General features: G+C 48.3%; 1 protein-coding gene across 5 annotated transcripts in view; it reads right to left on the bottom strand.

Annotated features, from left to right (window-relative positions):
- Window positions 1–21,167, bottom strand: part of BOC (BOC cell adhesion associated, oncogene regulated) — a 39,899-nt gene extending 18,732 nt beyond the window's left edge. For 4 of the 5 annotated variants that reach the window (XM_088027156.1, XM_028110706.1, XM_088027193.1 and 1 more), the window contains exons 1-2: window positions 16,372–16,462; window positions 15,414–15,692 (exon numbers count right to left, since the gene is read on the bottom strand). In XM_088027156.1, coding sequence (XP_087883282.1) covers window positions 15,414–15,692; window positions 16,372–16,453 — 361 coding nt within the window. In that variant the 5' untranslated portion in view covers window positions 16,454–16,462. Of the gene's footprint in view, window positions 1–15,413; window positions 15,693–16,371; window positions 16,548–21,132 lie in introns of those variants that run through there. The other variant, XM_028110705.2, reaches the window with a different exon arrangement.
- Between the last annotated feature and the right edge of the window lie 1,215 nt (window positions 21,168–22,382).

Genomic DNA, 22,382 nt, shown 5'->3' with positions numbered 1-22,382 from the left:
TTCCTTGGGGCTGGGGGTGCAGGATCTGTGGATGCTCTGAGGGCTTTCTAAGGCAAAGACGCGTCTCCACGGTGTGGCTCGTGGTAGTGGAATATGGGAGGGCTGAGGGTCCTGACACCAGGTTGCGGTGTCTGACAACATGGTGGCTGTCTCTTCTGACTTGGCTTGGTGGCAAGATTGGGATCTAAGCTGGGAGAGGATGGAGCTCCATCTGCAACAAGAGCAGAATGTTTCCCAAATAACTTAACCGTTCAAACCACAAAACTCTCTTTGTATGAGCCAAATCACTGATGTTGCTGAACAAAATTGGACACTTGGGCAAAAAACACTCCAATTTTGTTTTTCAGGACTGTGGTTGAATTTAAAAGAAGACATAAAATGAAAGGGGACGAAGATAAGAAAGATGAGAATATTTACCCAGACGCTCCCTCATAAAGGTACTTAGAAAGCCCTTGAGGCACCCTCTCTGAATGCTGACCATACCAAAAATTCTGCTCAGCTCCTGAGAACAGACGCCATCCGAGCTTTTACTGCAATTCTGCTGCAAGACTCCACCTGCCTGTGTTGTTTCCCCGGGAGACCCAGAGAAGGCAAGAAGGCGACAGGAGCAGGCAGGAATCAGGTTTCTCACAAAAGAGAAGAGGTAATTACCAAAAACAAACTCTGGTCACCAGAGGAGAGCCCAGGGATCAGGGCACGCAGTAAGGTCAGAAGGTTTCCCACTTAATGGAACTTTCCAGAAGCTTTTAGACAAGCCATGCCAGGATAGGAAAGCCCTTTTGTTTCTATGAAAGGATCACTGTCTCTCTGTTTACAATGTTAGAGTGTGAACTTTTTAGGGGCAGGGACCAAGTCTTGTTTGTGTATGTGTCCTCTGAACCTAACCCAGGGCCTGGCCTAAGTAGATGCTCAGTCAATGCTGAATGACCGAATGAAGGACTATCTTGGAAGTTGGGACCCTCCGATCAGGTACAAGATGCCCATTTGTGTTGCCTATGAACTCAAATTTCCTAGTTGTGTTTCGTCTACACTGCAAGCTCAAGGACAGAGGCCTAGCACAACACATTTTCTACGAACCTTTTATCTAAGTATGGTTATTAGGAAAATAGACTGCCTCTAGAGTGGTTACTTCTGGAGTCACAGAAGAGATGTGAAATAGGCAGTGAAGGTGGAGTAGGAAATATGTGCTGTGCACCAGTGGCACGGCAAAAACAGACAGACTGCCCCCATTCATTTCTATCGCCCTCTTTTACTTTCTGGGCTGAACAAGTGATATCTGGGGGTAAAGGGGAGATCTCACTTATGGATTGCTTCCTTTGGGTGGGTACAGTGCCTTCTGGGCTTTTAAAGAATTATCTCGTCATTGTTTAACTATCTGACTCCAACTAAATTGTGAACTCCTAGGGGACGGCCTATTGATTTTACACTACACACCCCAGCCCCAAACCCCACTGCACAGTATTCAGGATACAGCAAATGCTCTATAAATCCTTGCTGAATGAATGAACAATTTGGAAGGCTGAGCCCAAGGCCAGCTTGCTGGGAGTGCACTCTGTGCAGCTGCACGTGGCCCTCTGCCTGGAAGGGGCCGGTGCTCGCTTTAATGCTCATCACACTGCTCATCACCGTCTTCAAATCCTTAACAAGTTTGAACAAGACTCCACATTTTCATTTTGCGTTAGACCCCCAAAATCATGGAGTCCAGTCCTGGCTGAGCTTCTCAGCCAAGACAGCGGATGTGTGTTTTCTCAGAGAGGAAGGAGATATGGACTATGGGAGAGGGTGGATGGCCTGCGCACAGTGTGTTCTGACTAAATATTGCTAACTGCTTTTCAAAAGCAATGCACTTAAACAATGCAAAGGCCTTAATCCTCCTCCGCACAGTGTGTGCTGTACCTGCCAAGTCAGGAGGCTCCCCACAAAGCGAGCTGTGAGCGATTGTCCGCTCAGGGGCATCTGGAAAATTCCTGTCACCAAGAGGCACTCTCTTCCACGGTCCAATAAATCTAAAACTACTCCACCAAAGAGTTTTGAGTTTTTTTTTTTCCTCCTCTGCTTTATTTCATTCCAAGAAAATTTGCCTCAAGCAAAGATATACTCAAACCTAACAGATCATTTTACAAGAAAGAAAGGAGTTTGGCACCAGAATGCCATCTCCATGTTAATGGCCCAGGCTGTTGCCCCATTGTAATCGAGAGCTTATCCAGGCACAAGGCACGCACTTCTCCATGCACCCACCTCACCGACCCACCACTACAAAACACAGCCACCCCCCTCATTCCTCTTGGCTCCTTCTGCACCTTCTGACAACTGCCAAGTTGGAGACAGAAGGCTGTGCAGTGGGGGAGGCACAAAGCTGGGCACTGGTCAGCCATGTGGCCAGATAGCCCCTCTGTTCTGATGCCAACATGTGCACAACAGCCCATGTGGGCAGGACCAAGTACACCCGAGCTGGGCATCCTACTGGCAGGCCTGCCTTCCTGGCTTCAAAACAAATAAGCAGTAGTTCGGTCCTTGGCCCTCCCTGTTCCTCCTGAGCTTAAGCCTTAGCCGTTGCTTCCCCAGACAAACACATCCAATTTGGCTGCTAGAGCAAAAGTTGAGTTTCACTAAGGGATCACAGGCAGAGTAACAAAGTGATGATGGATCTGAAAATCAGAGCACCCCCTCTTTAGTGCTTTTAGGCAGGAAGGAGACTGGGGAGGGGGGTGGGCTGGAGCCGTGGGATCAGTAATGGCCTAATCAGCCACCAGATGAGGCAGATGCAGAGATCTAGTTGGCTGCAAGTGAAGGAAACCAGCCTATTCCCAGGCCCCTTTGTCTGCAAAGCCGGGTTCCTGCCCAGTCCCCGAGCTGCTCTGGGCACCTTCCTGGGCCTAGGGCGCAGGCCCTTCAATTCCAAATGGGGTTAACAGGCCGCACTGCAGAATGATGGATCGGGTTTCAGGGGGAAATGGTTTGACAGGACACCTGCCCTTGCCTGTGGGCTGGTGTGTTTGAGAAATCCATTAGAGGAATGTTTTTGCAGCTTTAATCCTCTTACCTTCCCCCAGAGCCCTCTTGTGCATCCTCTCTTTGTGTATTCTTATGGCTATTTTATTAACTTGTCTGCACTAATCAAACGCCAATAGGTCCACTCTTGTTTCTCAGCTCTCAACAGGCCAGAAGCCCTGGTCTTTGGGGCCATCTCTGGGTTTACAGAGTCTCCTTTTCACAGAACTTTGTACTTTCTAAGAAAGTCCAAATAATTTGGGTTCATATAGAACCCTGCCCAGTTCCTTCCTTCTAGGCCCTCCATTTCTTAATGGAAATGTATCTTCTGATACGTCATTTCCACAGATGACAGGGATTTGTTCAGACGCAAACCATGTGATGTGCTCTGGGTTTCCTCCTCACATTTATAGGGTACAGTAGGCACCTGCCTTCTGAGCCAAGGGAAAACAGGGAGGAAAATAAGAACTGTGAGAAGTATGTGGGTGTGGCTGCCGTCACCAGGGTCGCCTGCGAGACTACAAAGAGGCAAGTTTTATCTTAAGCCCCTTTGAATTTCTTCTCACCTCGTAGCCGGATCCATCCTTCAGCTCAGCAGAGCTATGAATTAAATTACAGTATTTGGTATATGATCATGAATTCCCATGACACAAAACTGTCAAATCTTAAGTGTAGGCTCATCCCCCCCAACTGTTATAGAATTTACACATCCAGTTCCAGGGTGCATTGCACCACAGTAGAATGCCCCCGGTGTAATCTATAAGGCATTTCAAGGCATTTCCTCATTTGGCCCTCCTCTCCCTGAGACCTCTCTTAGGCTGCAAGTCAAAGTTCAGTTAAGTAAGAAGTCAGGTAAGACAGTGCCTTTTGGCTGGAGGCTGCATAGTATCAACCCCGTCCCTATTTCCATGAACTCAGCTGAACACTTAAAAAAAAAAAAAAAAAAAAAAAAAAGTCATTTGCTACCCATCCAGGCATTTCTTAAGTATAGTCAGTCCCATCCCACCCTCTTGCCTCAAGACAAGCCTGTACTCATCTGCTGAGGTCTGGATGGGACCCACCAGATCGTGGGGGCACCGCATGGGGCTCACTTCGCAATGCTGTCAGCATGGCTTGGTAGCCTCTTGGCCATTGGCAAGTTTCTGGGCCAATAATTCTACTCCCAAACTCTCATGGCCTCTAGGCCTCAACTGTTCTTGTGGTGGCTTGCTGCATCTCCGGCTACCATCACAAAGCATAGGAAGACTTTGCCCTATTGTAGTCCCCCTCAGTGACATGCTGACCCTGTGGCCCTTCCCTGCACCTTGATGACTTGTTGAAAGGTGGCAAAGGTTCAAGGGAAGTAAAATGAGGAGGTTTCTCTGGCGGAACCCGCGGCTCACTGCTCTCCAGGATGGACTTGGAGGTGGAGTTTGAGAAGGTGAAGGGTCCCGAGCATTGCCTCCTGTGTGGGCTTCACTGAGGCGCAGACAACCACAACACTACTCTTGACATCCAAGTCGCCTGAGGACCTATGCCTTGGCAGGACCCCTAAGGGCAGCCCTCTGAAATAAAGTGTTCAGCCAGCGGGAAGCCACGGCAATCAACTCAGAAACAGAGTAGAGCCTGGAATAGAACTGTACTTCCATGAAGCCAGAAAGCCTGGCACCCAGTAAGGATGGGGTTCACTGTGGCATGGGCAAGCCTCTCAGAAGCCACGCATTCTGGGTAGTGATTAAGCCTCTTGCCAGTGTGTAGCCCTGTCACACAGACCACTGAAGCCAAACCAAACTGCGGCCACAAGGCTGAGCAAAACCAGTATACTCCACAGTAGACATCTGGCACATACCATCCCCTCCAGACATCACTGACTCATTCATTCAGCCAGGAGCTACAGAATTGTCTAGTACGTCAGGCACTGCAGAAGAGATCACGCAGACAAAAATATAGTTCCTAACCTCTGGGACCTTTACTCTGATAGATAAGACAGGTAAAAACAACACACAAGGGAGGGTACAATAATTTGCAAGAGTATCATCTGCAGGCTTAGTCCCAACCATCTCTACCAGTGTTCCAGCCTAGATCAGGTCACCTCAAGCTCTGGAGCAACTCAGAAAGGGCAGGGGGGTTGGCAGAGGGAGGATTCATCCTCCCTCTGTAGGCTGAGAGAGGTGTTTGCTTTGGTTAGGAGTTTTTTTCTGCGTCTCCAATTGCACAAATAATTTTGGCTCCAAAACTCTCTCCTGAGAGCCATGGCATGAAATTTTTCAAACACACTTTCCGATGAAAATAAGGCATGCTGTCTCTTATTTAAATAAAAACAGTTTCCATGGGGGTAAAAAAAAAAAAAAAAAAAGACCCTCGCACATGCCAAATACATTACTTGTTCCATCTTGTGTTTCTTTCTTTCCCCTTGAGTTGAGGTGGGATCTACACTCAGATTTGAGCCATGGGAGAAAGCTGAGGAGGCAGGAAAGATGAAAGAACTAGGAGGGTGAGGGCAGAAGATCAAAGCCAAAACCGGAGGTGGGCAGGAGAGGAGAAAGGGTACAAAGGGAGGAGCGTGGTAGGAAGAAGGGGACAAAAAAAAAAAAAAAAGAACCTAGTTTGCAATGTCATTAAATGATGTGCAATAAACTGGTCTAAGGCTTCAGGAATTTCTTGGCTTAAATCATTAAAAATATTTTTTTAAAAATAAGAGAACAAGAAATGTGATTAATCCTTGAAGACAAGGCAAGGATGGGGGCCATGTGTCCACTGAGTCTGGCAGCCAGCTGAACAGAGAAGATGTCTGTAGACCATCTCATTTATCTGACTTCAGTGCTGCAATGAGGTAGGGCTGGTGAGCAGAACTTGGGAGTTTCTTTTGGACTCAGTGAAGGAATGAAATGGTTTGAGAAAATACACTTAAGAAAAAGAGGAGGGAAAAAAAAAAGATGTACTTGCCAGCAACCCACATCATACATATTTCTCTGATCAACCAAATATAAACTACAAACGTAGCAATGGGAAAATTAACGTGAGTCCTGGTGGTCTGGGATCAGGAGAGCCAGAGCTGGATCCTGGCAGAGTCTCTGGCAGGCTAGCAGCCTGTACAGGAAGTGGGAGGGGGGAGGAAAGGGAGGCCAAGGCACTCAGGAGGAAGGAGAGGGGAGCCCCAGCATGGTCCCTACATGCAGAACCCCGGGTGGGAAGCACGGGCGCCGTCCCAAGGCCAGCGGGGCTCACGGTGGTTCCACTTTTTCTCCCCCCACACCTGGGAACTACATATCCCTACAAGCAGCGGTGGCTACTGATGCAAACTGCCCACCACCTCTGACAGTGTCCCATGAAGTGTGTGGTAGGATGCAGAGCCACATTCACCGGCATCTCCCTTCAAAGTTTCCAAAGGTTCCTCCAAACATCTCAGTTCCTTTGAAACAGCCCTTTAGGCTTCTGACATCCAACAATTTTTCTGAACCCTCCCTGAATCTATTTGTATCTTCAACCTCTTTATACCCTAAGTCCTTGCTTCATCCTTTTTCACTTCCTTAAGCCTCTTCATAGATCAGGGTTTGGTGAAGAAATCTTTGCTCGCCTTTTGCATGCCCTTTTTGGCCTTCTAGACTTCAAACACATCTTATCTGGGAGTCCTCCTCTTTCTAGACATTCACTGAAGGCCTGCTGTGTGCCAGGTCCTGTGGGAAGCCGTGCGGTCACAGAGATGAATGGCAGCAGTCTCTGTCTTCCAGGCAAACGAGAGGGCTACAGAAGCAAACACAGGGTGGTGAGGAAGCTGGGAGAGGAGACCCCACTCCAGACTTGGGAAGTTGAGGGCATCGAGAAAAGACTCCCAGAGAAGATACTCACGTCTTGGAAACTGAGAAGGAATTCATTATCCCAAGGGAGATACACATGTTCTGGGAAAGGGAATGGAAAGGATGGTGTTGCAGGCAGATGGGGCACCATTCCAAAAACAAGGGGAAAATGCAAGATGAGATGAGGAAGCGGCAGCATTTGGTGGGTCTAGAGTGGGAGGTGAGGCTGAGAGACGGGCTTAAGTGCTGCACCACAGCCTGAGTCCTGTTCTGTGATTCCTGGAGTCATCACACGTTTGTAAGTAAAGGAACACAGTCACTCAACATTAAACATCATTTTCCCTCAGAAAAAAAAATGCCGTTTTTGCCTCAGCAAGTTTTTTTTTCCCCTTTTGCCTACATTTTGTCTCACTATTGAGGGACTGTTTTCATCTTAGATGTGAACACTGACCCACCTGCAGGGGTACATCTTCTTCCAGGACAGACTCTCTGTTCTACTGTTCTCAGGGTTATTACCAGACTCCTGGAAGGGTTGAAAGTCTAAGAACAAGGTCAAGGCAGAAATCCCTAAGCTTTTCCACACACAAAAAAAGGGGGATCCAAGGGACTCATTTGCTGTCTTGATTTTTTATTTTAAAGGAACCATCTTGCATCATGTTCCTTAGAGGGCTCCAGTGATTTCAAGTAAGCTAATCAATGCTTCCCTCACCTTCCTGAGCAAAGTCTGCTCTGGCTCGTTGAATTTATAGGTGGTACCTGCTTAACACACTATAAGGTCTTCCCTTCACTCTTAGATAAGAAGATGGACTTAAGATTTTTATTTAAGCATGTGGCTGTGCATGCAAAGAACAGGTTGAGGAGAGGAGAAGTAAGTGTGTCCTTAGTAGATGTACCATGGACTTGAGGCCTTCTTTTGGTAAATTGTGACCATTGCTAAATAGAGAATTGGAACCCTAGCTGTTTGGGGCAGACAGTTGCTGCCACGATGCCCTGAGCTGAGCTCATACCACACGAGGCATGAACTTCTGCCTGTATCCAGTAGAAAACAGCACTTTGGTTAACAGGACTTTGGTTTAATACTATAAGGTATTTCCCTAGTCATTTCCTATTTAGATATTCAAGTTGCTTTTAGCTCCTTTTGGACTTAAGTGGTCACGAATTTTCTTGTCCAATTGGCACAGTAAAACAAAACTTACAGAATAAAGCAGCTAAATCTCACACTGAGGCTCATTCTCCCCTTCTGACTATGTCCACCACCCCGTAGAGCTGCCTCCGTCTCCCCAGCCTGGCAGAATCGCCAGCCTGGCCTCCAGCTGCAGACTCCCTTTCCCTCCTGGGCCAGCTCAGGATGCCACCTGTTACCTTTCCTTCCCCAGCTCTTCTTCCTGCCACCGCCCATGCACTGCAAAGCAAAGGGTTTGCACAGGATTCCCCCTCAGATGCCTAAGCTACCAACAAATATTTTGCCAGCCCGGAGCGAATGGTTCCTTCTTGTTTTGTCAAGGAGTCACTGGCTGGCTGAAGTGGACTGGCAGAGAGGAGTGGCACTGAAGAAAACACTCTGAGCTTTCCTTTATTGATCACAGAACATACATTCCCAAAGGGAAAAGAGAGACAGTGAGAAATGGGGGAGAGTTAGGGGAGAATCCGGCGGGGTAGCAAGAGAGAGACAATCATTCGGTGGCTACATTCAGGATGTGACTGAACTCACCATGGAATTATCTCACTATGGAAATCAAACTCCCTGTGGACGTATCTGTACCGTCCCAGAAACTGCACTGGGCTTAAATCTTAAGTACACAATGCTAAGAGCTAAATTTAGTTGTTGAAGGTCTGAGAAAGGTATGAGGGAACTCAAGAAATGAGAGATAAAGATTGTCCCGCACGCTGTTTAAGGCTCAACTCCCAAGTCTTCCTCAATCCCCTGAAATTGAAATGAATCACTGTCCACCTGAGCTCCCAGGAAAATCTGGTTATATCTTGGTTGGGGATTGACTTGTTTTAAGGCTAACACGTTACTGCAGTCAATCTTTCCCATCAGGTTAAGAGCTCCTCAAAGGCAAGGGTTAGGTCTAACTGTGCTCTGCTGGAAACTCTGAACACAATTCTCAGGACACCAATCACCAAAACATCCAAACTCTGAACTCACTGCTGGAGAATGGGTGCTTTGTGGTTTGCCAGTGGGACTCCCGAATCTCCGGCCTGCTGGCTTGCTCTACGAATCCTGGACTTACCAGCCTCCACAATCCTGTGAACCAGTTCTTTAAAATAACTCTTTCTATTTTTACCTTTATTTCCTTCTCCATATACATATGGAGGCATACCTCATTTTATTTTATTTATTTTTTACAAATTGAAGGGTTGTGGCAATCCTGCATCAAACAAGTCTATCAGTGCCATTTTCCAACAGTGTTTGCTCATTTTCTGTGTTACATTTTATTAATTCTCATAATAATGATGAAAAGATTTGAAATATTACATTTGTTGTGGTGATCTGTGATCAGCGATTACAACTCTGGAGAACCTGACTCAAACATGGATAAAGAAAGCTAGAAATATTTTAGTACATACATGTCCACAGTGGTCCTTTATGGCTTATTCTGGTTCAGGGTCTGAGCCTAGAAGACCTCCAGGAAGTGTCTGATAGGAACCAAAGGTGGGGGGAGCAAAAAAACAGAAAGAAACATGGCTTCTGCTTGGGGGTCCCCGTGCTGAGGGCCAGGGGCAGCCCTGCCTGCCGGTACAAGCCAACAACTACCTGGTTAGAAGAATGAGCAAGGCGGGGGGGTGGGGGCGGTGAACCATCAGGAGCATAAATGTCCCTGTGGCTACAGGGACAACATGCGATGTGGTGACACCACGGTCACCCTCCAACTCAGCCAGGAGGTAGGAATCTGGGTTGGAGCTCATGTGTATATATATTGCTGAGAAATTCACAGGAAACAGGTTAGTTCTCTCTTCCCAATGAGCCAGCCCTGTCTCTTGGCTCTGGCTAGGAATGGAAGCTTTTCCACTCCCCAGACTCGTTCTTCTGAAGGCTGCTCCCAGAACGGAGCTGGGCAGCGCAGGGCTGGACACAGGCCCCAGGGCCTCCTGCAGGAGGACACTCCGCAAATGTTCGCTCATGTAATGGGTGAACATATAAAGCCCGGCATTTATAAAATGCTTCAAAATATTACTATTTTTGAACTATTACATCATTTGATGCTCAAAAAAACAAAAACAAAACAAAACCCATGATACTGATGCTATAATTATCACTCTGCTCATTTCAGAGCTGTGGCAACCTGAGGGATTAAGTGACTTGCCCAAAGTCACCTCAACTCCTAAGGGCAGAGTCAGAACTTAAACCCAAGGATTGTTTTTTTTTTTTTAAGTTTCTTTTTTTCCCCCCTCCATTATACCAGTTTGTCTCTTCCTTTTATTCATAGGTTAAATGATGTCACCTTCTGACCTTCCTCAGAGTCAGAGTCATGGAGATAGCTGCCTAAGAGGAGCTCCTTCCTTTCCTGTCAGTGGCCTCACCTTCTGACATCTGAGGCCAGAAAAAGGATAATTCGAGCACATGCCTGGGTCATAGTGCTTAAAGGCCTTCTGGAGGGGTTACAGATCCAGTCTCAAACCAGCATCAGCTGAAGACTTCACATTAGCTTGAGGACCAAAGTTCCCAGTTATAGAATTACTACCCAGTTACCAACAACGAATGGGAGCTAGGGATGATTGGGGAACTGGAAGAGTTAAAGAATAAAAAAAATGGAAAATGTTAAAAATGAAGAATTATGTAGGAGTGTATTTGAATTATTAGCGGTAAGGAATAGAAAACAGCTTTCACATTGTATGCCAGCTCTGCTGAATTGTGATTACTTGCTGGGCTGGGTTGAGAACAATTCTAAGGCTGAGTCAGAGTATAGAAAAAAGGAATATGGTGTCCATTGGCAATGTCTGCTGTTGGTTCAGGTGCAGAGACTGGGAATACTTGAGCCATGGTGAGTGGTTGGCCTCCTGGTGTAAAGCTTGTAAAAAAGGAGAAAGGAAGAAAGGAGATCAAGTCCAAAGTATTTTGAAAAGCAAGAATTAGACAAGGTGGTCTGAAGTGAGGCATTAGCAGCAAGAGATTTACCACAAATAAAGTTTAGGTTCAACAGGAGAAGAAGTTCTGCAGAGAGGAGAGTGGGACGGACACCTCCACAGGGAGAGAAGACAGCAGTTATCCACATGGGTTCCATTTTACCTGAAGACCAGAAGCAAAGGTCCACAGATAGGGGTGAAGTCCAAGCATACCCCCAGGCCCCAGCATCTAAGTCAAAGAGGTCTCGACCAGGAAAGTTCTTGCTAGAGGCCTCCTCCACACCCCTGAATCCTCAAGCCAGGTCCAAGCCCCCACCATCGAAAGGTCCCAGGGATCTAGGAGTTCACGAAGACACAGGAGGCAGCACCTTGCTAGGTAGCCAAACAGCGAGTGCTTTGTCTGAGGATGAACATCTGAATGCAGGCAAAGGAGGTCAGAGGAAAAGGAAGCCTTAAGTGCTGAGTGTGGGCGGGTGTGGGCGGGGGTGTGTGTGCGTGTGCACAAGCACGCCACCGCTCAGCCTTGCCTCTAAATGCAGACCATGCCTTGGTAATCCCTTCACCACTCAGCCTCCCTCCATCAGCCAACCAGCAAAACACAGCCCCCATTCTGCTCAGGAATGTGCTTTCGGAAACTTAATCTAACTGCTGAGTCTGGGCCAAATCCCCCATGGCATTAGCCCAAAGACAGCACCCCATTCTGCCGCCTCTCCCGCCTTCCCCCTGCCTCCTCTGAGCTGGGGAGGCTGCAGTTCCACTCCATGGCCACAGCCCCTCGGAGCCTGCTCTCCTCATTTCCAGCACTTCTCCAACCCTCCAGTCAGCCCCAAACATTTCACTTCTGATTCATGTCTCCACGACAAGCCAACAGTTCTTGGCTTTCAAGCAAGACTCACTGGGCTTCTGCACAAGCCACTTCTTCTCTCACTGGGCCTTCTGGGATGCAACCAAACCCTTCCCTTTGTCCTCCCTGTCAACTGCAGATCCCTTCAAGCACCACAGAAAGAAGTGGCCAGGAATTTTTTTTACAACAGGGGCAAAAAATGGTCTCTCCTCATACAGATACACCTTCAAGTAGAAGGAGGGCTCCAACATAAATCTTCTACTCTCCAACTATCCCTTCCTCCAAATAAAACGTTCAGCCAGGCTCCTAATGAGGCCAAATGAATGGTTATGGAGTTTCCTGAGTCTTCACAGACATGTGCTGACCATCTGCAGATGAGCAACCCTCCTAGCTGAGCAGCATTATCCTTTAAAGGCATGAAGGCTACTAAAAGGCACATCTTACTTGTAATAATGAACCACTGGAAGTGACCTAATGGCCCAGCTATAGAAGAAGGGTTCAGGACATATGGTAGAGCCACGCAGGGGATGTTCGAGGGCCATTGGTAACTCTGACCTTGCTCTGCTGTGGGCTGGGGGAGGGGGACAGATGACTATGTAAAGGGCATGGGGGAACCTGCTAGAGTGATGGTTACCCATACATATGAAAAACGCATCGGGATGTTGACTTATTAGTGCACTTTGTGTACTTTACTGGATGCATTTTATACTCAACAGGAAAGGAAAAGTAAATATGGTCATATGGCCAATGAAAATGCTTACCACAAATGCTGAGGGGGAGAGAATTTGGACAGAAGCTATACACTCAGTAGACTACCAGGACAGTGTGAAAGTATGGGCATGCCATCATGCTCATGAAATAAGTCAGAGAAAGACAGATACCCCATGATTTCACTCACAGGTAGAATCTAAAAAAACAAAACAAAACAAAACCCAGACTCGTGGACACAGAAAATAGAGTCCTAGTCGCCAGAGGAGAAGGAGGTTTTGGGGGGCGGGGTAGAAAAATGGGTGAAGGAGATCAAGAGGTCCAAGCTTCCAGTCATAAAATAAGTCGTGGGGATATAATGTACAGCACAAGGAATACAATTAGTAATAGACTGTGTGTGGTGACCATTTCACAATGTATACAAATATCAAATCACTGTTATACACCTGAAACTGATATTGTATGTCAATTATATACTTCAATAAAAAAACAGAAAGTATGGGTATGGATCAAGACTGGAAGGGTATATTCCAAAATGGTAAATGGTGGTTGTGTGAGGATGGTGGGCTGAGGGGAAATGTTATTTTCTATAAACTCTGTACTTTCTGTCATTTTCATTACAATTGAAAAATATAAGAGGAATATGATGGTAGGAGAGCAGCTCTGACCTCAGCCCTTCTTGTATGATGAGATACCCCCTCCCTACCCTCAACCCTCCTCACCTAAGTCTGCTGGTACCCTCCTCCTCACACCCCACAAGCACAGGTGGAGGGGAGGGCCCAGCTGGTGGCCCGGGGTCTGCCTCCCTCACCCAGCATGCACAGCCTGCTTCCCAAAGTCCTGGGGCTCAGATTCAATGTGCTTCTTCTGCCACCAAGGAAAATGGCTCCCACTGTGTGGGGAGGCTGCAGGATGCAGCCCAGGCTCAGCCTGGGCCCCGGAGGAGCAGCTGAGGACCCGCCCTGCCTTCTCCCTTCTCTGAGAAAAGGGCAGGGCTGCTTGACTGTTTCCCAAGAAAACAGGAACACTGCCGGCAGGCTCTCCTCTGTTCTCTCACAGAGGGAAGTCCCTCCAAGGACCTGAGAACTGGAGGGCAGGCAGAGGTCTTTTCTCCCCTGTTGGTCTATTTCCCCATCTCCGACCGCTTTCCTCCAGGACTCACGCCTCACACACCCCAGGACCCCAGCCAACCTTTAAGGTGCATTTCAGAAGTTTACTGCTTTAGGCATGACCCCTAACACACATAGCTCAGGAGGGTGATGAGGATGGCGACGTGGAAGTCTGAAGCAAGGCTGTCAGGGGTAAGGGGACCCTGGTAGGTCATGAGGGAACAAGGCTCCAAGGAGGAAGAGGTCATTCTTAATATTTCCTGGTTCTAGCCTCAGCATATAAGGACAGATGCTGGGCTGCCCTGCAGCCTTCAGAAGTTTATTTCGTCAGTAAATCTCGTCTCCCGTATGTACAGTGGGTAGAAAATGAGGCAATGTGTGCTTTGCACCTGGGCACCATAATATACCCAAGTGGTGAGTACAAATTAAGAGTAGTATAAAGTCTTCACCTGGCATCCTCCTTGGACCAAACTGTACCCCAATCTCATCCTCTTTTCTGTTCTCTTTACTCTTTGTGACACAGTTTCCTTTTCATTGTGTTCTACTATTTATTTGTCTGGCATTTGGAATCTGCCTGGCCCTCAGACAGACAGGAGGCCAAGTGTGGGATGGGCAGCTCTGTTCGGACTCCATGGCCTTGTGGACCATAACTGCCCCGAGGACGGAGTGCGGGGCACGGGGCGGGGAGGACGGGGAGTGCGGGGAGGACGAGGAGTGCGGGGAGGGCGGGGAGGGCGGGGAGTGCGGGGAGGGCGGGGAGGACGGGAAGTGCGGGGAGTGCGGGGAGGACGGAGAGGGCGGGGAGGACGGGGAGGACGGGGAGTGCGGGGAGGGCGGGGAGGACGGGGAGGGCGGGGAGGACGGGGAGGGCGGGGAGGACGAGGACGGGGAAGACGGGGAGGGCGGGGAGGGCGGGGAGGACGGGGAGGACGGGGAGTGCGGGGAGTGCGGGGAGGGCGGGGAGGACGGGGAGGGCGGGGAGGACGGGGAGGGCGGGGAGGACGGGGAGGACGGGGAGTGCGGGGAGGGCGGGGAGGACGGGAAGTGCGGGGAGTGCGGGGAGGACGGGGAGGATGCGGAGGGCGGGGAGGGCGGGGAGGACGGGGAGGGCGGGGAGGACGAGGACGGGGAAGACGGGGAGTGCGGGGAGGGCGGGGAGGACGGGGAGGGCGGGGAGGACGGGGAGTGCGGGGAGGGCGGGGAGGACGGGGAGGGCGGGGAGGGCGGGGAGTGCGGGAAGTGCGGGGAGTGCGGGGAGGACGGGGAGGGCGGGGAGGGCGGGGAGTGCGGGGAGGGCGGGGAGGACGGGGAGGGCGGGGAGGACGGGGAGTGCGGGGAGGGCGGGGAGGACGGGGAGGGCGGGGAGGGCGGGGAGGACGGGAAGTGCGGGGAGTGCGGGGAGGACGGGGAGGACGGGGAGTGCGGGGAGGGCGGGGAGGACGGGGAGGACGGGGAGTGCGGGGAGGGCGGGGAGGGCGGGGAGGATGCGGAGGGCGGGGAGGGCGGGGAGGGCGGGGAGGATGCGGAGGGCGGGGAGGGCGGGGAGGGCGGGGAGGATGCGGAGGGCGGGGAGGGCGGGGAGGGCGGGGAGGGCGGGGAGGAGCGGGCACTACCACCCCTACAGCTAGAGGGAAAGTCGAAAGGCGTGGCACGGAAACAGTTCAACCCTGCCGAGTTCCCCTCTTTGGAGATGCTCACTCCACACACTGCCCCTACTTAGAGAGCAGCTTCCCAGGGGCACAGTGGTCCTCCACCACTGGGGACTGCTGGGCAGCTACCACTCTCTGGTTTGAAATTTCAAATTATAAGGCCCCCTTTCATATGAACACTACCGACAAGGGGTATGAATGGTCTGGGGGAGAGAGAGAATGGGAGAGGGAGTGCACTGTGGCCGAGGAGCAAAGGGGCAGCACTCACTGGCTAGCGTCACAGTGGCCGGCACGCTGGCCACGGCTCCTGCAGGCATCCGGGCCACACACTGGTACCGTCCCACGGTGTGGTTGCTGAGGGCGGTGATGACGAGGGTCCCGCGGGTGATGAGGATGCCCAGGGCATCATCTGAGTCGTTCAGCTCCTTCCCGTTCAGGCGCCAGGTGGTGTTCATCCACGGGGGCTCCACGACGCAGCCCAGGATCACCGCTCCTCCGAGCTTCTGGACCGTGGAAGAAGGCTGGACAGTGACCTGAGGGACCTGGTCTGGAGGAAGAACAGGGACGTAGCCATGAACGAACACCCCCATGAAACCAGTAACATGACCTTTTTAGAAGCACAGCACCCGGGAGGCCTTTCAGAGCCGGGCGACCGGGAGGAGTCGATCTTCATCTGAAGAACTCCACGGTGCTTGGGCCCATTCCCCAGCCCGTACTAATTCTCAGAAGGCAGACTGGAGTGGCAGCGGGGAGCAAAGGCGAGAGCTTAGGCTTTGGGGTTGGACAGACCTGGGCCCAAACCCCAGTGCCACTGCTTCTGAACCATGTCACTTTAGCCTCTTTGTGTCTCAGCTTCTTACCGATAACATGGGGCTAGTAACTAACCTGCCTCCCAGGGTTGTTGTGAAGCTTACAAACAATGCTTGTCAACTGCCTGCCGTAATCCTATATAGTAAGTGCTCAGTTAAAGGTAGTTATTATCACTCTTCCTCTGCTGGTATATATTTGAAATGATTACAATTCTAAAGTACAACCAATATGAGGGTGCCAAGATGATTTCTCGTCTTGCATTATTGAGAGTATCCCCAAAGGCCGGTGAGAATGAAGTGTTCTTTGAAATTCAGGAAAAGGAAGGCCTTTTTAAAGGGTCACTACTGAATGTGACACAAGGGGGCAAAGTGTTTTTGCAAGAGGGGTAGTCTGAGAAAGGGAAGGGAGGCACTCACTCAAGTCGGCAAAGCAGCCTGCCGCGGCTAAGAGGAGGCAAGCGAGGGTGACCTCGGGCCTTTTTTGTCTCTGAGTTGTCATCGTCCCATGCAGCACGGTGTCACAAAGGGTCCAAGCCAATGTCCCATAAGCCAGCGGAGTCACTCCAAGAGGTACTACGATCCCCCGCACCGCTCTGTTGTGAGGAAGAGAAATGGCCCCGGTGAGTGAGGCTGCCTGCCACAGGGCCTGGCTCTGACCCCCTTGCCTCCAGCACACGTGAGGGCCACATTCAAGATGACGACCTCAACAGCTGCTGGAAGACCAAAAAACACTCTCCTGTCAAAAGCTTCTTTTAAGTAGCTCCCCTGAGCCAGAAGGGTATTTTATTGTGGCACGAGTGCTAGAGGCTTTCCCTGTGTACGGGCAGCAAGGAGGGCAGGGGAGCCCAGCGTTAGATGGGCTGGGACCTGCAGCCATGGCCAGGGTCCGGGCAGTGAGCATCTCACACACCTGTTGGGAACCATGTCCTTGCAGGAGGCCAGATGTCCACGGCCACATGGCAGGCCATGCTGCCACTACCAGACTATTGTGGACAGCACCGTCATATGCGTAATGCATGCTGAACCCTTAGTTTAGGGGATGTTACTGATGAATCCTAAGGTCTCAGAGACTCCAAGGAGATCTTTTCAAATCTCCGTACTTTTAACCCCAACAGGAGCCTTTTCATATTTTTTCTATCAGTGCTCTGCACCCAGTGGGGCGCTTAACAGAGTTGGAATAAGGGTGATATAGAATAGTGAGGCATCTTAACAGTGAGTTCTAGAGGAAAATTTCATGAACAAATTTATAAACTAATACCAAAAGGCAAGTTTTGGTGTCCTCTTGATTTTCCAGATACTTGTTCTAATTCTCTACTTTTTCCCAATGAAATAACCTATTTATCTAGAACACTGAATGAATTACCAATTAAAGGATTTTAGGGAACTTGATCATGACATGCTCCAGCTTCCTGTTCTGTCCCTGCCCCAAGAAAGGAAGAAAGGGAAGGAAGGAGGAAGGGGCACAGAGGCAGGAAATGAACACAAAGAATAAAGGGCAAAAAGAAGACAAGCCGATAAACAGGACAGGGGGGCTGTTTCTTATCTGAGCACAGGGTAGCTGCAGAGGTGTTCGCGTTGTAAAGTCCACAACGGTTTTACTGAGGAAATTCAGCCCAGACCCCCTTCTGCTTAACGAGGACCAGCCAAACAATTACTGTTACTTCTGTACCCTTGGTAATTTATAGGATTCAAAATGGAAACAGATCCCACTTTTGCTGCCAGTCACCAATCCGCTTTTATAAGCAACCAAGAGAAAAGAATATACCTGGGGACAGACACGGAGTAAGAGGAAGCAGGTATCTAAGGAGGGAGAAAGGAGTTAACTCATTAATCCCCACGACAGATTTGTAAACATACCATTTGGTGACCCCAAAGCAGGTCACACGGAGTCTCCTTCACAAAATGCAAAACTATGACAAAAGTAGGGAGGAAGGGGCATCGCTGTAGCTATGATGCATCTTATTTAGCCACCAGGAAAACGGAGTTGCTTCCTGGACCCAGTTACCTAGTAAGCTTGGTCCAGAAAGATCATCCAAAGATACAAATTTCTGAGAATTTTGTTGTAATGATAGAAATAAGACAAGTAAGGCTTAACTGGAATTCCTACTTACAGTGTGACTTTGTGCCACTGTGAAATGAACAAGGTGCAATTTCAAAGTTGGAGGAAGGCAACAGTAAGGCCCATTATTTTTCTTGGCAATGCAAAGTAGATCCTTCTTATTTTCTACAGATTTTCTCAGAAAAAGAGGAGAGATGGAAGGAAAAAAAAATCAAAGACAGAGGGGAGAATAAATTCCTGACATGAATTCCTCACTAGGCCTAGGTCCTTGCTATTTTTAAGGATTATCTGGACATGGAAAAGAAAAGGAAAATGTGTCTGAGAAACTTAACTGCTGACATACTTGCTCCCATTGAAATTATCTCCACCCAGCAGACATTTTCGAAACTTTCCAAAAACAACAACAACAGAATACACTTCTGGGGTTGAGGCAAGTGAGAAATTATAGGCCCAGAGTATTTATTTTGTGCGAAAATGACAAACACCTGTGAATCCACCAGCAGCAGGCGGCAGCCAGCTCCACCTTCCCCCAAGAGGACCGGCTGGAACACAGGCGAGACCAGGGCACAGGAGGCCACATCTCCTCCCTGACCGGCCAGGACACTGCAGCTGTCCTGGAAAGAAAGGGAAGCCTTCGTGGTCTTAAACACATAGCACACCCTCTGGATATCCTATGGCCAATAACCAAGGTGAGTGAAATGGAAAGACAGGTGGTCTAGCAGAAACCATAGAGAGACTTAGTTCTAAAAAAGCATTCTTTTCAATGACAAGAACAAGATCGGACAAAGGTTTTTTTTTGTTCCATTGGTTGAGGCGGGCTAGCCACATGAAAAAAGAAATATTTCTGACCCCAAATTACTTTGTTTTTTTGCAAGTTCCCAATTCTAAAGAGTAAGATTCACTTTTCCCAAAGGTCTTTGAAGGCAGGGAGAAGATTTGCTCATAAGAGGTGATGTCAAGTGGCTGCGGGGAGGAGGTGGGGGGGGTGGGGGGCAGCAGTGAGTGCTGGTAGCCCCCGGCCTCAAAAAAGAGGCTGGCACTCCTGCTCCGAGGAGTGGCATTGGGGGAAATCTCTGGGAAACAAGTGAATTTAGTTCCCAAAGGGCTGAATATAGAGGTTTAAATAGATTTAGGAGAAGGGTTTAAGGAAGGTCATTTTTACTTAAAAAGTTGTACTTTTACCCACAGACCTAATTAAAAAAAAAGATTTTAAATTAGGAGGGACCTCAAAGAAAATAAAATAATAGCTTAGAATAACACCTCTGGGTATCGACTGTTATAAATGAGAAAAGCAAGGAGCAGAGAGACTAAGTGATTTGCAGAAGGTCTCCCAGCTAATTAAGAGAGATTTAGGGCTCCTAGTCAGGCCTTCTGACTCCTAGTCCCAGGCTTTCTCTACTATCCCAATACTACCTCCAGCAAACAGTTTCTGAGGTCATATTTACCAACTGCTTAGAAGTATTTTAAGAACTAAATTGGGAATATTTTTGAATCTATTTTCTCATGCAGAAAAATAATGTTACCTGGATCATTATCTACAAAAGTAACTTTCTCTGTGGGGCTTGGGTGGCGCAGTTGGTTAAGCATCTGCCTCTTGGTTTCTGCTCAGGTCATGATCTCAGAGTCCTGAGATTGAGTCCCATGTCAGGCTCTGGTGCTCAGCAGGGAGTCCGCTTGTCTCCCTCTCTCTCTGCCAGTCCACCTCTTGTGCACGCGCACATGCTGGTTCTCACTCTCTCAAATACATAAATCTTTTTTAAAAACAGAAAAAGAGTAACTTTCTCTGTGGTCATTTTCATTCTTTTACCATTTATATCCAAATCTAGAACAATCTCCTACTGCTCTTCACACAATCCCCTTCAATAGAACTTTCTGCAATGGTGAAAATGTTCTACATTTGCACTATAAGCACTAGTCACTAGCCACTTGTGGCTATCAAATACTTAAAGTGTGGCTAATGTGACTGAGGAACTGAACTTTTAATGTAACCACACTGGGCAATGCAGTTCTAGACTAATATCTAGAACATCTACCCAGACTACTCTGTTGTCAAACAGGAGAGAATAACAAAACTTTGATGTTCTTAAGTATAGGTCATGCTCTAGCCAGCCTCTAAATACATTTCTAGCTTATTCCTTTTTCTTTTTAAAAGATTTTATTTGAGATAGAGCAAGAGTTAGAGAGAGAACACTCGAGCGGTGGGGCGGGGGAAGGGTAGAGGGGCAGAGGGAGAGGGAGAAGCAGGCTCCCCACTGAACGGGAAGCCCGACTCAGGGCCCAATCCCAGGACCCTGGGATCATGACCTGAGCTGAAGGCAGATGCTTAACTGATTGAGCCACCCAGGCACCCCTCTAGCTTATTCTTTAATCAGATTTTTGTCTGGATGTCTATTAAAAAATGATATTGTGATTTCACTACTATCAGGTAGAAAAAATATTACTGTGATCTACCATAGAAGACAGTAGGCAAAGCACTGTATTAAAAGATGGATTCTGTCCTGAGGAACGTACAGCTTGGGATGTTAAGTCAGCTAGTGTTCAGCAAATCTCCACGAGCTCCTCGCTTCCCAGCATCCTCTGCAGATGGCTTAGAGCCATGTGACTAGTGCTGGCCAATCGAGTGTGAGCGAACATGTCATGTGTCACTTCTGGGCTAAGGCTGTTAAGAGCTAGAGAACCAGAGCTAGAGAACTGTTTCTCCTCTCTCCAGTCTTGGTGACACAGGTCACGTGTGTTTCAGAAGGCCTAACTCCAAAGGGGAGCATCTTCAATATTGGGTCTTCAGGAAAGGTTTCCTGGATAAAGGGTTTGGAAGGCCTCTTGGGATGTGCATATGTAAAGAGCTGAGGGCAGGGCTGGTGGGAAAGGTCTGTCTGGAGGCTGGTATATCAAGCAGTTTAGCTGTTACAGAAGGTTTATCTTGAACAGTGGTCTCCAAACTTTTCTGATGTTGCTTTCTTAGGAGTAAAATATTCTGGACAAATATCCCTAACCCATTCACATTTATTCATAAATGCATGGGCTGCCGAACTAAAATTTAAAAAGAGTAGGTAAAAGTGAAACCATGTTTTAATAACATGTTAATCATGATTGTTTTATAATGTAATTAAAGCTAATACTTTAAGACAGAAAGCCCGTTTAGGATTAGGTGCATCAGTAATGATATGGATATAACCTCTTCCAAACGGTCTGGTTGAATGTTAATTATTTTATTTATTTATTTATTTTTTAAAGATTTATTTATTTATTTATCTGACAGAGAGACACAGCGAGAGATGGAACACAAACAGGGGGAGTGGGAAAGGGAGAAGCAGGCTTCCCGCCAAGCAGGGAGCCCGACGCAGTGCTTGATCCCAGGACCCTGGGACCATGACCTGAGCTGAAGGCAGTTGCTTAACCAACTGAGCCACCCAGGCGCCCCGACTGTTAATTATTTTGTTGACTTCTCATCAGATGGGATTCCATTAGCATTGTTTTTACTTTCTTAAATGGCTTGAAGAGGGTCAGCTCTGCTGTTTTTTTTCCTGTTAGCATGTGCTTGGATTAGCTGTATACTCTTCAGCCCCAGTTTCTTTGCAGCAATCTCTTTAAGCTACTTGTCCTTTTGTGAGCATTAATTTAGTCAAAAGTAAATTATATAATCTGTAAATCCACTTAACAGAGAACAGGAAAACTGAGGAGTGAATAAGCAAGTGAGGCCTCCACTATGATGCAGAGGAGATCTCTTGCTACTGTTGTGACACATCACTGTGTGATATACAGACTAAAGGTACCAAAGCTGAATTTCTTTCCTATTCCTTTTTTAGACAGAAATAAACCTTAAGAGCAGCTCTAATTTTTCTTCTGGTACTGCAGTGGAATTTCTTCTATTTCCCCTGTGGAGCTTGTACCCTATTTTGGAGACTTCCAGAAGAATGAAAGGAGGCAAGATAAGAAACTGAGATTGGGTCAGGCTGTGGAAGACTACGGAAAAGAGTCTGAGATGAACACCACAGACAGGGGCCCCACTGATGATTTTTGAGAAGGCAATAAATAAATAAGCAACGTGGCATTTGCCCAACCGGGGCTCCTCATTCACTGAACCCAAAATTTATAACGAGTTGCTAACCAACATGGACAGAACCTATTTCCACTCAGGTGGGTGAACCCCTTCACCATCCATGGAAGGGGATAGAAGGAATCTAGACACACCATCTTGGTTCTGGGGAGGAATCCCCAGAGAAGCCACCTCTGCCTTTTGAGTAAAGGGAAGATGTGGTCTCTTGATTTGCCCACTGGACAGATCTAATTCTATCCCACCTCTACCACTTGAGGAAAAAGTTACTAGGGAGTCACATTTACTCATTTCTTCATAACTGTCACACATACC

The sequence above is a fragment of the Eumetopias jubatus genome, unplaced genomic scaffold (assembly GCF_037043125.1).
Source record: "Eumetopias jubatus isolate StellerSeaLion01/CBP00866 unplaced genomic scaffold, mEumJub1_p1.0 scaffold_1, whole genome shotgun sequence".
Lineage (NCBI taxonomy): Eukaryota > Metazoa > Chordata > Mammalia > Carnivora > Otariidae > Eumetopias > Eumetopias jubatus.
The sequence above is the reverse complement of the archived record's forward strand: the minus strand, read 5'-3'. Positions and strand labels throughout refer to the sequence as shown.